General features: G+C 41.7%; 1 protein-coding gene across 10 annotated transcripts in view; it reads left to right on the top strand.

Moving 5' to 3' along the window:
• The window catches only part of adgrl3.1 (adhesion G protein-coupled receptor L3.1), a 135570-nt gene that overhangs the window by 70963 nt on the left and 48751 nt on the right, over window positions 1-15856 (top strand). For all 10 annotated transcript variants that reach the window (XM_086156968.1, XM_086156959.1, XM_086156966.1 and 7 more), the window contains exons 6-7: window positions 6185-6199; window positions 7268-8056. In XM_086156968.1, coding sequence (XP_086013094.1) covers window positions 6185-6199; window positions 7268-8056 — 804 coding nt within the window. The remainder of the gene's footprint in view (window positions 1-6184; window positions 6200-7267; window positions 8057-15856) is intronic.

The raw sequence follows: 15856 nt of genomic DNA, 5'->3' as shown, positions 1-15856 counted from the left end.
GCCAGTGATACGTTATGCAATACCCACGCACCCTAATTTAAACAATAGAACTTGGCTCGGTAGGAAAAAGCTAATTAAAAGATAAAAATCACTTTCTTGTCCGTCCAATTAAAACCTTCTGTCAGATTGGACCCTTGGAATAACTTCATAATGATAACATGAGAAGGGCCGGAGCGAGATGATGCGGAGACGCCGACTCACAGTTAGGTTTTGTGTACGTATGTGTGCGTGTTTGTACGTGTGTGTGTGTGTGTGTGTGTGTGTGTGTGTGTGTGTGTGTGTGTGTGTGTGTGTGTGTGTGTGTGTGTGTGTGTGTGTGTGTGTGTCTTGTTTTTACATGTAGTCTGGTATTTTGCATTTCCTGGACAGGGCAGGAGGCCCTTCCACCTCACAACATGAAGGTCACTCATTCATTTCCATCAGGTTGAGCCTAAATTGGCCAAAATGTATGAATGAGAGGGTGAATGGTTGCATATCTTTATATAATGTGGGAATGACATAGTGAATGGTTGTATGTCTCCATATGATGTGAATGAGAGCGTGAATGGTTGTAAGGCTTTATGATGATTGTTTAATGTCTCTATATTCAAATTGTGAGTGAGTAAATGGTTGAAGTGAATGAGAGAGTGAATGGTTGCATATCTTTATATGACGTTGAAATGTAAGAGTGAATGAATGGATGTCTCATGATGTCAATGAGAGAGTGAGTGGTTGTGTAAATGTCTACGTGAAGTGTAAATGAGCACGGGAATGGTTGTTTGTCTCTATTTGACACAAATGAGAGAGTGAATAGTTTATGTATTTATATGACATGAATGGCAGAGTGACTTGTATGTATTTATATGATGTGTAAATGAGAGAGAAAAGGCTCTATCTATCTATATGACATGGGAATGGTTGGATGTCTATATGTGGCTCTTTGATCCGTCCAGCGTGAACCCCGCCTCTCGGCCAGTGACAACTGGGATCGGCTCCAGCACCCCCCAAGACCCTGAACGGGATAAGCAGTAGATAATGAATGGATGCAGAGAGCGGGGAAGGATGGAAAGGAACCAAAAGGGACAGAAGGAAGTAGTGGGGAAGGTGCGAAATGAGCAGAGCGACGGTTAAAAGAGAAAGAGAAGAAGAGGTCAGACAGGGCCGTGAGACAAAGAACAGAAAGAACGAATTAACTGATAAAAGACGCAGTGAGAGGCGGACATGGTTTTTGGAGGGAGGAAAACAGCAGATGTGGGGTATGAAATGGACCGCATGAAACGACAGGCGAGAGAGAGAGAGAGAGTGGCAGGTGAGAATGAGAGTTCAGGAAAAAAAAAAGAATAAAATAATGAAGGTAGAGAGAGACAAAAGAGTCCATGTCCGTAATTGACCTTGGGCCTTCGCCAGCGGAGCTGATTGGAGATCAGAGATAATAGAAGTAAGGCTTCCGTCGTTGCTCATCTGCAGAATTGCACACGTTACATCCCCTCATGGGCACACAGCGCCTTTCCTTCTAGATGAATACCTCCTTAATAAACCATACGTTTTCAATAAAAATGCTGATTAACTTTACGCTGCAGCATAGCCAGGTTAATGCTTCTGTATCTGTGTGTGTGTGTGGGGGGGGGTGAGAAGGAGAGAGAGAGAGAGAGAGAGAGAGAGACAATGAGTGGCCCAGGTACAACGTCATTGGTTTTCACGGAAATTAAAACGAAAAAAAAACACTGAATGCCGCGCACGTACCGTATACATTTTAGAAAAAAAAAATACAAATACAGTAATGAACATTTCCCATTTATTTTAATAAGCTTGAAGCCGAGGCACGCGCCACATTCATATATTGCTTTCGCTTCTCCTGTAAAAAAAAAAAAAAAAAAAAAAAAAGGGTTATTGTTCGGTTGTTTTATTTTTTTTTCCCCGGAGCGTTCATCGGAATCCGCTTGAGGAATAAATAAGTGAATCTTTTTAATTTTTTCATTATTTTTATTTTTATTCCGGCGCTGCGGGACTATTAAACCCCACAGTCCGAGCAGCTTTGCAAGTGATCAGTCAAAAGATGCAGAATAGATTAAAACATTGCGCACCTCTGCATAATTCATTTGCAAATGACAGTTAGAGGAAAAAAAAAAAAAACATGACATAATATATATTTCTTATCACGCTTTCTTGAACGCAGGGGGCATTTATTTATTTATTTTTATTTCAGGAAAATATTTTCTCTTCGCTTCACACCATTTTGTATGGATCAGACAGGATGCGGTTCTGTTTTTGCCACATCCGGCGTAATACAACCTCCACAAAACGCGGCCAGCCCTGCATCTTGATTTTCAAAAAAAAATGTCATTCCTGATGACTTCTTCAAACTACAGAAATACTTTTGAAAAATAATCTAAAAAGAAAAAAAAAAAAAAATAGAAATAAAGCCTGCAATAAGCTTTTGAAACGACCAGCGGGTAAACAAAGTAAACGGGATTTGTTTGACATTTGATATGTCATTTGATATATTTGTTTCTAGTTTTTTTTTTCATTTCTTATTAATGCATTTCGGGGAACCTTGAACTCCTTACCTTATTCCTTTGTGCCCAAGAAGCCTCCGCAATGAGCTGGTGTGCTGCGAAGTCTTTGTCACTCTTTCTGTTTATTAATACCCGCCGTCTGAGCCGGTATGTGAGAAATGAATGGCAAAGTGTGTGTGTGTGTGTGTGTGGTGTGTGTGTGCATTAATATCCGTTGGTTTGTCACGTGCACCTTTATTTAGTCATGCGCTTTGCTTTTCACCCATAACCGCTGCTTCCTTATGGTGTACTATTTTGTATCTTAATTAACCCCCCCACCTACACACACACACACACACATGCACAAACACTCACACACACACACATGCACGCTCACACTGACACTTGTTTTGGGGTGTTCTTCCGGAGATTGCGTATTTATCAGGAGTTGTGCTAAGCCGCACCAGTAACCATGCATTTTTCATGAGCTAAGGATTTAGTGGTCGCTTGTGTGGGAGTAGCTGTGCGTGTGTGGGTATGTGTACGTGTGTGTGTGTGTGTGCGCATGTGTTTGTGCGTGCATGCATAGGACCCGGTCAATGCATTTCTGCAAAGTTCATGTGACCATGATATAGCCCTCTCCTCTCCTTTCTTTGTCATACTCCTTCGTCCTCTCCTCCTCTCCTTTCCTTCCCTATTCTATACCCTTCTTTCCTCCCCTCCTAGGGGACCAGTTCCATTCAGCAGTTATCTAACTGTCTTGAAATACACAAAGGGAACTGCCTGCAGGATTAGATTTCTGCCATGTTCACAATCCACTCGGCTCCCTTGGGACCGAGGAGAAATGGAATTCGTATGTTAGAGAGCCTTTGAGCAAGTGTACACATTTTACTGCGGGCCACCGTGAATAACCTTCTCTCGAAGCTCTGAGGAAAAAATGCTTTGGGTATAATAGAGAACTGGCAATGGGATTGAAGCAAATCAGTACATTCACCATGTCATCACCCCGACACACGGATGTTAGCGGAGTCACAAATGGAGTCACAGAGTGTCGAGTCACAATCTCAAAGCTTTACAGACGCGCCGCAAATTAGAAGTGACCTGACTGTCACCCGGCACTTGTTTTCATCATTTTATTGGTGTGACCACGATTAATATCATGAACATGTGGATGTTTACTTGCCCGCTGTATCGTAGATGTATATATTTTAATTTAGTCATTATCTATACGCTTATCCTCCACTCAGGGTCACAGACGGGGCTGAGGTTTGTCCCTGCTGTCATGAGATGAGAGGGGAGGTTAACCCAGGTCGTAAAGCCACAGATGGAGACACACAACCATTCACTGTTTAATTCACAAATCAAAAGAGAGATTCAAAAAATAATATCCTCATTCACATAACGTTCACTCTCATTCATGTCATATAGAGATAGAACTATTCGCTCCCTCATTTACACATTATGCAGATACATGCGACCAATCAGTCTCTCATATTTAAAGTCATGAAGAAACAAACAATTTTACTTTTTTTATTTACTGTAGGGCCTCACCATATCGCGGTTCACCTTTTGCAGTTTCACTGTAACATAGATTTTTACCTCTATATAATTTTCCCAGATTTTTCGCTATACCCTGGTTTATGCAGTTAAAATGTATTTTTATATATTTATTATTTCAATTATTTTTGGTATAACTTGAGTATTTTTTGGTTGGTGTCCAACTAGAGGAGGGGTCGGGAACCTTTTTGACCTTTTGGGAGAGCAATAGAAGCCAAATATTTCTAAATAGTTTTCATTGAGAGCCATATTGTATTTTAACGTATAATAAATTAAATATGTCTTACTTTTAACACGACCTTTAGTGCTACACGTATTTGTTCGAAGTGCCGCTTTATATTTGACGGCTTCATTGAGGCAATTTTTATTATTGCATATTAGACAGATCCAAATGCAAATTCCTATGTCTATGCAGCCTGGAATGCATGGTAATCTTTTTTTTTTTTTTCTTTTCGCCATTTTTTCCGTTACAAGGGTTGAAGCGGATAAACTAGTTGGCTATCTGATGAAATTAATTTCTTCACCTTTACAATGACCTGGGTGTGCTCGGAAGCTATTGGTTCCCAACCCGACCAACACGCTACCCATGATATTTATTTTCAAAAAGGAATTTTTGTTTACTTTAAAATGACACAGTATTATTAAGAAATATCACATGTGTTTTAAAATCAGTTCCAACCGAATTTTTTTCAACTCAAAATTGTCTGGGAGCAATACGCCGTCACCGGGAGAGCCATATATGGCTCGCGAGTTCCCTGAACTAGGGCATGGTGTTTTGTATCTTGGGTTCTGATTGGCTCTTGCAACTATAGCATTATTCTCTGCATCTCTTGCGCAAAGCATGCATTTATCATCTTGCCTTGCCAGTTTTACATCAATGTGTGATTGCTACTCGTAATGTCAATCTGCGGTGTTGTGTTCATGTGCATTATAATACATATTATATAATAATATATATAATTGTTTAAAAGCTTAATAGGAGCGGGATAAATAATAAAATTAAAATATGGTAGCTACTTCACAGATTTTTTGTTTATCGCGGCTGGTTTTAACCAGAATATAACCCCCGCGATAAGCAAGGGACACGGCAAAAAGACACACACAGCTATTCAACCCCTCATTCACAAGTTCTTTCAAGACATGGCATTCACTCCCTCATTCAAACACCTCCAATGAACCTAGAGCATGTTTTTTTGGACTGTGAAAGGAAACCAAAGAACAAGTAAGTACAGAAAAATGGGAGAACATGCTTGACACAGAAAGGCGCCTCTGTCAGAATCAAACTAAGGACTTTCTCGCTTTAACCCAGAAGTGTTAACTACTGCGCTGCTAGCCGCCTCTTTATGGGTTTTCACTTACAGTAATTCTGAGATAGTGATGTCAATATTTGTGTAAAGGACAATGCAGCCTCTAAGGTTATGTATTTACCGGTCTAATGCATTCCTGCACAGCTGCAGTCATATTGTAACTGTCCTTATTCAGAGATGTATTGATGACTTGCGCCTTTGTAAAACACCAGAGGCCGGCATTCACAGCCCAGCCACCACTTTGGTTCCTGTTTTTCCCACCGGCTCCTCAATATTAGATGATTCCTTCAGAGTTCGCAATTCATCACGCGGGAGTGTATTTTCCCTCCGTCCATTGTCTGGGAAGCCTCGTCTTCAGCGTTTTCTGCATGTGTGCGAAAAAAACCCAGGCGCGGCCGAGCTCCCGCAGGTGTTTCCCCCCGCGAGCAGAGGCGCATGAGGCCGAGACCCGGGTCGTGACGTCACCCCGCCTCCCTCGGCACGTCTACCTTCATTGCCGCTTCAACCTTATCATAACAAAGGGCGCCGTGTGTCTGTTCCCACTTACGCCGTGTGTCTGCGACATGTGTGGGATGCATTACGTTCAGATAGTTTTCCCCCGTCGTAGCGCAGTCTCCTCAGACGTTTACGTAATGCTATTACCAAACACACATGGAAAGCGTTCTGGCACTCTCACAAGGTTAGGATGAAATATGAGAGTGATTATGGAGATCCAAGATTATATTATAATGATTTCCTTATTATTGCATCATTAATCTATATTTGTCTCTTGTCCCCGTCTCCCTTTTTCTGTCTTTCCTCTCCTCTCTTTGTTATCCTCTTATCTTTTGCCTGTGCCGTATGCAGAAGTAGAACAAAAAGGTTAGTAGACCCGTAACCGTTCACACACACACACATGCATGTTCACATCCAGGTTTGGGGTGTCGGGATTTTTTTGAGCTCTGTGCCGAAAGCGTTCGCTACGTCGTGGCATGAATGACATTTCATTCAAAGTCACCGCTGCTCGATTGAGACGGCTCCGTCTCGGCATATAGAGCAAATTTATAAACACCGATTTGACACACTCTTAGCCCTTAATATTCCATAGAATCACATGGAATGTCATTTAACCAACTCACCATGACAGGAGCACATTCATACGATGAACCAATGAACTGAGGATTACATTGACATTTAATATTTTCCAACTCTTTTTTTTTTTTTTCCATGATATGAAAATTGTGCCAGTGCTTTGAATAGATTAAAAAAAAGTTTAATCAATATTCCTTGCCCTTTGTGCGGGATGTGGAATTATGTTATTTGGGAAAATGTCCATCTGGCTTGTGGAAAAAAAGAGGAAAAAAAAAGCATTCCAGTTAAATTACAAAGGTCCCTGTGACCCCAGTCACACTGGCCTCCCAGAAATGATTGTGTCTCCCACATCCCTCATAAAACGTGACCTCAGTATTCCAAGCTGGGAATTGGGAGTTTAGTGCTGCGGGAAAATGAATTACTGTAACACAATTGAAGAAACAGAAGGCAATAAAAGATGTGTTCGCCTCTGCCGTTGGTTTGTTTCTGTCAGAAATAGAAAAGGGTACGGAGAAAAGAAAAAGCCATGAGACTAATGAGGAGCCGGGGTGGGAGAGAGCATTGGGGATAGTTGAAAAGGGGGGGTTGGAGGGGATAGAACAAAATGTGCCATTTTGTCTTTACTGTGAGAGCAGGGTATTATCTGCTGAATAGGAATCACAGTGCCTATAAGACAAGCAGCTCACAACACTCCCTGTCTGTCATGTCATTGTCACTCTCTGGCGGTTGAGTTAAAACACAATGCGCTGTCAGAGCAACCGAGAGAGTGGTTGACATTTTCCAGTTATGTAAAAAAATTGTATCTAATGTGGAAAAATTGTTCGGGCTTTTTTCTTTGTTTGTTTTGTTTTCTTTCAGTGTTTCTGTGCCCCGGAATTTTACGAGGAGTCTATCAGAGCGAGCATCTCTTCGAATCGGACCACCAGTCCGGCGCCTGGTGCAAGGACCCGCTGCAGGCCTCCGAGAAGATCTACTACATGCCCTGGACCCCGTACCGTACAGACACACTGACAGAGTACTCATCGAAGGAAGATTTCATAGCCGGCCGGCCGACGACCACTTATAAACTCCCGCACCGCGTGGACGGCACCGGCTTCGTCGTCTACGACGGCGCCCTGTTCTTCAACAAGGAGCGAACGCGCAACATCGTGAAGTTCGACCTACGCACGCGCATCAAGAGCGGCGAGGCCATAATTGCCAGCGCCAACTATCACGACACCTCACCCTACCGCTGGGGCGGGAAGTCCGATATCGATTTAGCGGTGGATGAGAACGGCCTGTGGGTCATCTACGCCACGGAACAGAACAACGGACGCATCGTGGTAAGCCAGCTGAACCCGTACACCCTCCGCATCGAGGGCTCCTGGGACACCAGCTACGACAAACGCTCAGCCTCCAACGCCTTCATGATCTGCGGAGTCCTGTACGTCGTCAAAACGGTCTATGAAGACGATGACAATGAAGGGACGGGGAATAAGATCGATTACTTGTACAACACTGACAAGAGCAAGGAGATGACCGTCAACATTCCCTTCCCAAATTCCTATCAGTACATCGCCGCAGTGGATTACAACCCCAGAGACAACCTTCTATACGTGTGGAATAACTACCATGTGGTCAAGTACTCACTGGACTTCGGCAACAACGGTAAGTTCCACCCGGTATCTTCGTTTTTTTTTTTTTTTTTTCCATTGCGCCGCATGTGAGGATTAAAAAACATACTTGTTTTTAGGTACTCTGCAATTCATATTTATAAGAGGGGCTGCGAGTCCTCTTCTAATAATGATAAAAGGCGACTACTGTTCAGTTTAATTATATATATTTTGTTTGTATGTATGTGTGAGTGTGTGTTTTCCACACATGGGACAGCCGAAGCCACTTATCTTTCTCCAAAAAAAAATTAATATTGCAGAATAGAATAAAAGGGGAAATAGTGGGGGGGATGAAAAAGGGGAGCACCATCTGTGCTATCATCTTTCTTTATTTCTTAATTTGAATCCTTCTGTCACGAGAGAAGTATTTGGGGGATTTTTTTTGTTTGTCATTTGTTTTTGTTACCCAAAAAGGCTGTAAACTTTCAGTGAAACTGAATATACATTTCATATATTTTGAAGTAACTCATTAATTACACAAATAGTTTTTTTTTTGTTTTTTTTTTCGCCAATCAAGAGATATCAGGTCAAAGGAACACAGGAAATTAATATTATTCTAAATATCCTAATCCTAATCCGGATCCTAATATATAATAATGTAACAAAGTCTTGGCTATTTCTCATGTGGATTGTAAACAGTGTATCAGATAGCAATGCTGTTTTTCCACAGCAGTTCTGCGTACAGTGACCATCAGCAGCCTCTTTATCATTCACAAATTGATTGGAGATTGCTTATTCGAATTAAAAGAGTTTAAGCAAGTTTCTCAGGGCGTGTAAGTTTTTAATAATTTTTTTCAAATTTTATCTCTTATTGTAGTCTGAATGTACATCAGAGGAGTTGTCGTTTGAGCTGATTAAAAAATAACAAGCAAATGAGGTCCAGGTGCAGCTTAAGGTGCTCTTTCTTTGTGGCCCTGACAGAATTATTGTGCGTCAAAAAAAGAAATTAAAAGAAGGACGGAAAAATGAAGATATGTGCTGATACACTGCATGAAACTTTATTTGTGTTTTATCTGATCTGAATGGTGTGAAACACTGACCAAAGAGAGAGTGGGAGTCACGAAAAAAGGGTGAGGCGTGTTTAAATCAGGGATCGGACAATGTGAAAAGTTTTTTTTTCATTCTATAGGGGCCAGTAACAATAATTGATAATACTAATGGCATTTTTTGGCAGTATATAATTTAAAGAAACTCTAACCCAGGGTGACTCATCTTCCTCTATTGTGAGGTGTATTCTCTCCGCCTTCCTTTCTCAGGATCCAAGGCCTAATGGCCCTTGGGCGTGAAGAGCTATTTTTCTTATGTAATTCCCTTTAAGCACATTCTATGGACTGGTCAAAGAAGTCCGGTTGCATGTTTTATTAAATGATGTCTGAGTTAAAGCATGCAGTTAGGAGGTGCAGTGCAAGGAATTATGGGGAGGCGGCTCGAAACATCGTTTTTACCGATCAGCTCGCGCGCATGAATAGACGTGTGTATGTACGATACGGCGGTCCTGCTGCACGAGTTTTGCATGAACGTGGATAAATATCTATCGGTGTTCGCATGAAAGTGTGATCGCTCTCATAATGGAGCCCCTGGTGTGTCGGGACACTCCCGGGAGAAGATCAATGGAGACTCAATGAGGAGAATGACCTCCTGTGCACATCAACTCGCCAAACTGCTAACCAGTGGGAGATAAATACATACAATCAATGATGCCCTACTCTTCTCTTCACCCCCTCCTCCTCCCTCAGCTCCGTCACTCAATGAGGACAAGGAATAAATTAAGTACCTCAACTGCATAATTTTCTCATTCTTTCGGAAAACAAGGTCAATTCATTGAAGTTTTATTCCGTCCTTGCATCTCGGTACTTTGTTTTGGTTTCTCGTTTTCCCACAGGATTTTGCCAAAGGTTTGGTGATGTTTAGGCTCCCCCTTAGGAATTAAAGCATTAAGCCCATGCTGCAGAGACTATAGGGGTAGAAGTCGAAGCGCACGTTTACTTTTTGGTTGTGACCTCACGCAGTTTGGCGATTCAAGGGCCACCGATCATTACAGATGTTGCTTTAGGTCGGCCTTGAGTTTAAAGGAATTCTGTAAAGAAATAAAGCGAGACTGGAAATGGGCCCGGGAGAAGGAAGTGGACAGAGCAAAACTAATGTTGCGCTCACTCAAATGGCAGATGAGGGCGGTTGATTGGAAATGCATCCTTTCATTCGTAATATATTCTGCTTATCCTCCGGTCAGGGGCGGGGGTGGGTGGGGGGGTCGGAGCCTCTCCCAGCTGTTATTCGGCAAAAGGCCAGGTTAACCCCGGACCGCTCGCCAGTCCATCGCAGGGCCACATATAGAGACATACAACCATTCAATCCTTCATTCCCACGTTATATAAGTATATAAGGTCTTACATCCACTCACTGTCTCATTCATACAGTGTGTCACATGTAGACATTCATATATCACGTCTGGTCAATTTAGAGTTGCCAGCTGCCAGTCACAGTGTCCTATATCGAGGATGCAGCCAGTCACCGTCTCATTCTCGCATTTTAGTTTTGGCAATTAACCTACTTCATGTTTTTGGATTACGCGAGGAAAACTACACAGACGTGTCGAGAATATGCAAACCCCACATAGAAAGGCCTCCCGTAGGAATTGAACCAGGGAATTTTTGCCGTGAGGCGAGAGAGATTCCTACTTTTTGGATTTGTTTATTTATTTATTATTCTTTTAGCAACACAAATCTATAAGAAAATATATTCATCACTTCAGTTAATGACTTATGACAAGACATATTTTGCATACGCATTGCATATAGATCTGCTTGTGCCCGGTCAACATTAAATTTATCAGAGTAGTACAGACTTTTGGCTTTTTGTGTGATGGCAACAGATGAAGTAAGAGTTTCATAATAATGATAGAAATATCAATAATGCATTTTATTTAAGGTGCCTTACTCAACACTCAAACACACCAAACAGACAAATACATATATATAAAACATAGCTGTGAAAGAAACGATAAACATGGAATAAAAGTAACAAAATATACTCACGCATATATACACACATATATATACACACATGTGTTTTGAGTTGTGATTTGAAATGAGGAAATTTATAAAGTTTAATTATATCTATATTTATTGCCCAGAAATGGTATTATCTTGATCGCTTGCTTATCCTTTGTCTTTCGGCACTGAAGGAGAAACCGAAACGCCTCCCTTTATTTTGTCGAGGCATCTGTTTGTGTTTTGTCTTTGCATGCATTCAATACCTATTCTCTCCTTCCCACAATCACATGCGCACACACAAACACAAACACACACACACACATGCACACACACAATGGCAGGAATCTTGAAATTTCCCCTTCCCCACTCGTATATCTTTCTCTCCAATTCACCGTTTTCCCCTTTGCTGTTGTTCTTATCGTCTCCTTAATCTGGCCCCGTTTTCCGTTCTCTGCTCTTTCCCAGATCACACAAAGCTATTTCATGAGGTGTCCTTAGATGTATATATTATAGAGGCGTGGTGCATTCATGCCTAACGTCAGAGTCAAAGTCACTCGTTTCCACGTCACCCCCGTCCCCACCCCCATCCCGCACTCCCCGAACACTCCCTTCACTCTCTCCTGTTTATGGAGTTGTTTCATCATGTCTTCTTACATGCATATTAGAGAGGCCTTCCCTACGCAAGCAGCGTGGCTCCAATGAAACATTTGAATAATTTATCACCTTGAGTCTGCTTTGCCACACTTAAAAAGTTTTCCCTAACAAAGTTGAAAAATTATTCATGTTGCATCAACATCCTTTCCCATCTTTATTTCATTCCTCTCTGCGTTCTTTCTTTTTCAGCCTCACGTCCTTCTTAAAGGTCATTGCGTCCGTTTAAGTTGGGGTCAAATGAGGTCATTTTGCATAGAAGAAAAAGGTATAGAAGAAAGGGATGTAAACCATCTTTATTTTTTCCGTCTGTTCCCTGTAAGGAGCTTAGTGTTTACATCCATATGTACAAGACTTGTCCACATTTCAAACTGCGCGAAAAGATTAATGAAGAGACATTCTTGTGAGAAAATATGAGGATTATGAGAAACTTCTAATCAAACCTCAAAAAAAAAAAAAATCTCACTTAGCACTAGCAAAATACTTACCTAATTTAATGTGTCTAATTTATATAATCAATCACAATTATAGTTGTCAAATGACGGTATTCAATTTAGTGTAATTAATATGTAATTGAAGATGAATGACCTCCACTTGACTTTCTATTGGTTCACAGAAATTTAAAAGTTCACCTTTGAACTGTTAATGGCTGAAAACACAGAGCTGTGTTTCCTTAGGAAGTCAAGCATTGTGTATCTATTGTCTTAACTCCCTTGCTGTTATTGCTTCCTCTCTCTCTCTCTCTCTCTCTCTGTCTCTCTCTCTCTCTCTCCTCCCCTCACCTCCCCTCTTCCTCCTCCTCCAATCAGATTATAATCAACCGGCGTTGCCGTTCAGAGCAGAAAATGTTGCGCACAATCAAAGATGAAGGGAGTAACAAGAGTTGGAGTCGAGACCCTCTTTGACCAGATCCCTGATTAGACTCAGTGTATGGGAATGTACTGAGACTGTTCATCATTATCTTGTTTCACTCACTGCGGTAAATTTCTATAGAAATCCTCAAGAAAGGTGTAAAAGAACATTGATCGAACTTTTGATGCTCCTTTTTTTGAAAAGATAACATTGTTTGTTTCAAATGTCTGAACCAAGAATGGAATCCATTCATACGTGTAATTTCTAAAAGCAGAGTCAAGATAAGCAAAGAGGTTAAATTTTTGGTGTGCTTGGGATCCGGGGCAAAATTTGAGAGGGTCCACGTGTAAGTCTTTCCGAACAATATATTTTATAATGATAAAAAACAATAATGCGCTGTGAATGAGCAAAGAAATATTCAGATACATCAACTGCTATGGTGAATATGAAGCACAAGGGAGATTTCACCAAGAAAATGAACAAAATATATAAATGTACATATATACGCATAAAATGTTGGCCTTGTTGCCTTCTTCCTTGGATTATCTAAAAAGAATACACAGATATATATGCACATTCTATGATTACCAATTTATCATGAATTTATCATTGGTTATTTAGTTTATATCCTTTACTTAAAAAGTTAGTGAGAGTATAAAAGTATTAAATGTGTAGTTACGGTGTAACATCGTTTATCCAAAACGCGATACCGATAAAGTATAATTCTTGAGCAAGCGTTAGCACATCTTAACCCAAAAAGTATGCCGCTAAGAACGCATTAAGCTACAGTAAGTATCTGTCAACAACCTTCCACTGTTAAGTACCTCAGAGTATCTGTCAACGAATAAGAATCCCTCAACATTTATCCTCAACAGGTATCAGATACAATTTTAAATAATGAAAATAGCACAGTGGAATAAGACAATTTGACTTTCCGTCTTTCAATAGGCGAATTTTTACCATCATGCACAGAGACAAAACATTCCTCCATTCATTACCTTTACCACGTGCAGGCGCTTATCCCGGCTATCATTGGGCGAGACAAGGTGTTCACCCTGGACCGCCGACATCGATCACAGGGTCACATATATAGAGCCATCAAGGATTCACCCTCTCATCCACCTGTCATATGGATACGTCATTTATCCTATCATTCACTCTCCACGCATCAAAGAAGGACATACAGTCATTCACTGTGCAATGAACCTATTGCATGTTTTCGGATTTTTGCTTTTGGTTTGCGGGAGGAAACCCACGCAGACATGGTGAGAACATGCGAACTCCACATTGAAAGCCCTCTGTGGGAATTGAACCAGGAACCTTCTTGCAATGAGACGTAAGAGCTAACAGCCGTGCCGTCCATAGACAAGACAGCAACACTAAATAACAGTAATCAGTATTGTTTCACATTGTAATTATTTTCCTTATTCACTTAAACAGTCACTTTTGATTATTGTTTTTCTATTCCTTGTTCTCCTTATTCAATTTTTTCACCTTCTAATTACTTTAATTCAAATTTTGACCCAGGATCGCAACAGGTCTGTAGAAGGGGGGGGCAGCTTTAAGGGTTAGTGAGGTTTCGCTGGAAATCGTCCTTCCGTTCGTTCTAAAGAGGCGGGATACGCGACCGCTGCTGTCTCTCTATGTCTAAGTACCGCTGTGGGCTAAAACATTTCCCGCCCACGAACCGTGTCGGCATCCCTGTCTGTCTCCGGTCCACCGCCTTTATATTTCAATCTGCACAGCCAACCTTCCGTCTACATTTTTCGTCCCCGGCCATCTCTCTCCTTCCCCAAATAGATTACAGCGCAGCTCTCCAGTAGAGCTTGAACTGTGCCTTTCCGTTCTGCCGCACCTGTACTTTGCCTGCAGTGTGTCCTTATTGATTCAACTGCCCCGGTTAGGCCCTTTGTGTGCATTTGGCCTCCGCGCTACCTCTTTCCTGCCAAGGAGCAGACGCCAATTTGAGCAATCTTAGCCTGGACAACAGGGCGGAGGGAAAAAAAAAAAAAAAAAAAGAAACCTGCTGCCTTGCAGGAAGGAGACACAAAGGAAAGCAGCAGGCATATGAAATATGAAGTTGATGTCGTCTTCATCACTAAATGATAAGCGGCGGTAATAAATTATGGAGGAGCAGAATAGTGAATAGCGCAGAATCCAAACTTTAAGTCATCTTAAGAAAGTCAGTATTCCATTTACCTTTTCTCAGGGGTTTATGTATGTCTGCAGTGGCATATATAAAAAAAATGAATTAACTGAAAATATCGTTTGTCCCTAGCTAGCCTTGTGCTTTGAGTGGAGGTGGAGTGTGTGTTGGGGGGGGGGGACTTTTACAGACAAAATTAAATTGGGCATCTCCCAACTTCCGCAGAAGAAAGATTAAACAACCCGCGAGCCAACGGAGTTGATGTCTGCGTCAGAAAAAAATAAATAAATGAATCAAATGTTGATCGTGGTGCTGCCTGCCAGCCATTTTGAAGGAGGTTTTATTAATTGACGCCGTTTTCTATCTCTGAGTATCGCCGCTTTGAAGTGCTCTATTCTGTCTTATCAGCAAGCTCGAGCCCCTTGCCACAAGCTTTGCGTCTGTGTGTGTGTGTGTGTGTGTGTGTGTGTGCTCGCGCCCGAGCCACGGGGGCAGTGTGTTATCACTGTACGCAGCCCTATTCATTGTCAGCGCCGCCATCCACCCTAGACAGCTTTGTGTCCTTCCTGATAGATTATCACTTTGCTCTTATCCTGCTGGTTACCGCCGTACCCACCATTCAGAACAGTATGCATGGCTTTAATACAAGACCGCAATGAGTTTTAAGGAAATAAGATATTACGTAAGTCAGGTGGGACAAAGCTTTTATCAGAAGTCAAGCGCCCTTTTTTTTTACATCCAATTCGTCCTCATTCGCAGTTTGTCTACGTTTTTTGCAGTTTTGTGCAATTACAAACTCCTGCATTTATTGAGTGAGAAATCGACATTGTCAGAACACACACATACATGCAAGTGCGCATGTCCACGGATTGTGCGTGAACGTCCCCTGGATCTGAGTGGTCGTCCCGCTGCGATGAAGGCCCGCGGCATGAAAGTAATAGTTGTGAGACGCAATTTCTATGAAAGGTCACCGTCTCCTTTTCGGTGTTTGGCTGGATGGGATCGGACTGAAGGATCGATAGACGCGGGTGATCATCGACAGCGCAGTTACGGCGCGGTTAATCAGTGCACGAGCTTGAACTTGTTATCTGAGAAAATAAATGTCCGGCGTTGCTGCCAAGATGGCTCCTTGAGTGGAACACCTTCCCTGGAA

The sequence above is a fragment of the Fistularia commersonii genome, chromosome 12, assembly GCF_037954325.1.
Source record: "Fistularia commersonii isolate RoL2024-O1a breed Wild chromosome 12, RoL_Fcom_v1.0, whole genome shotgun sequence".
In the NCBI taxonomy this organism is placed as follows: Eukaryota; Metazoa; Chordata; class Actinopteri; order Syngnathiformes; family Fistulariidae; genus Fistularia; species Fistularia commersonii.
This window is presented reverse-complemented; position numbering and strand designations above follow the sequence as displayed.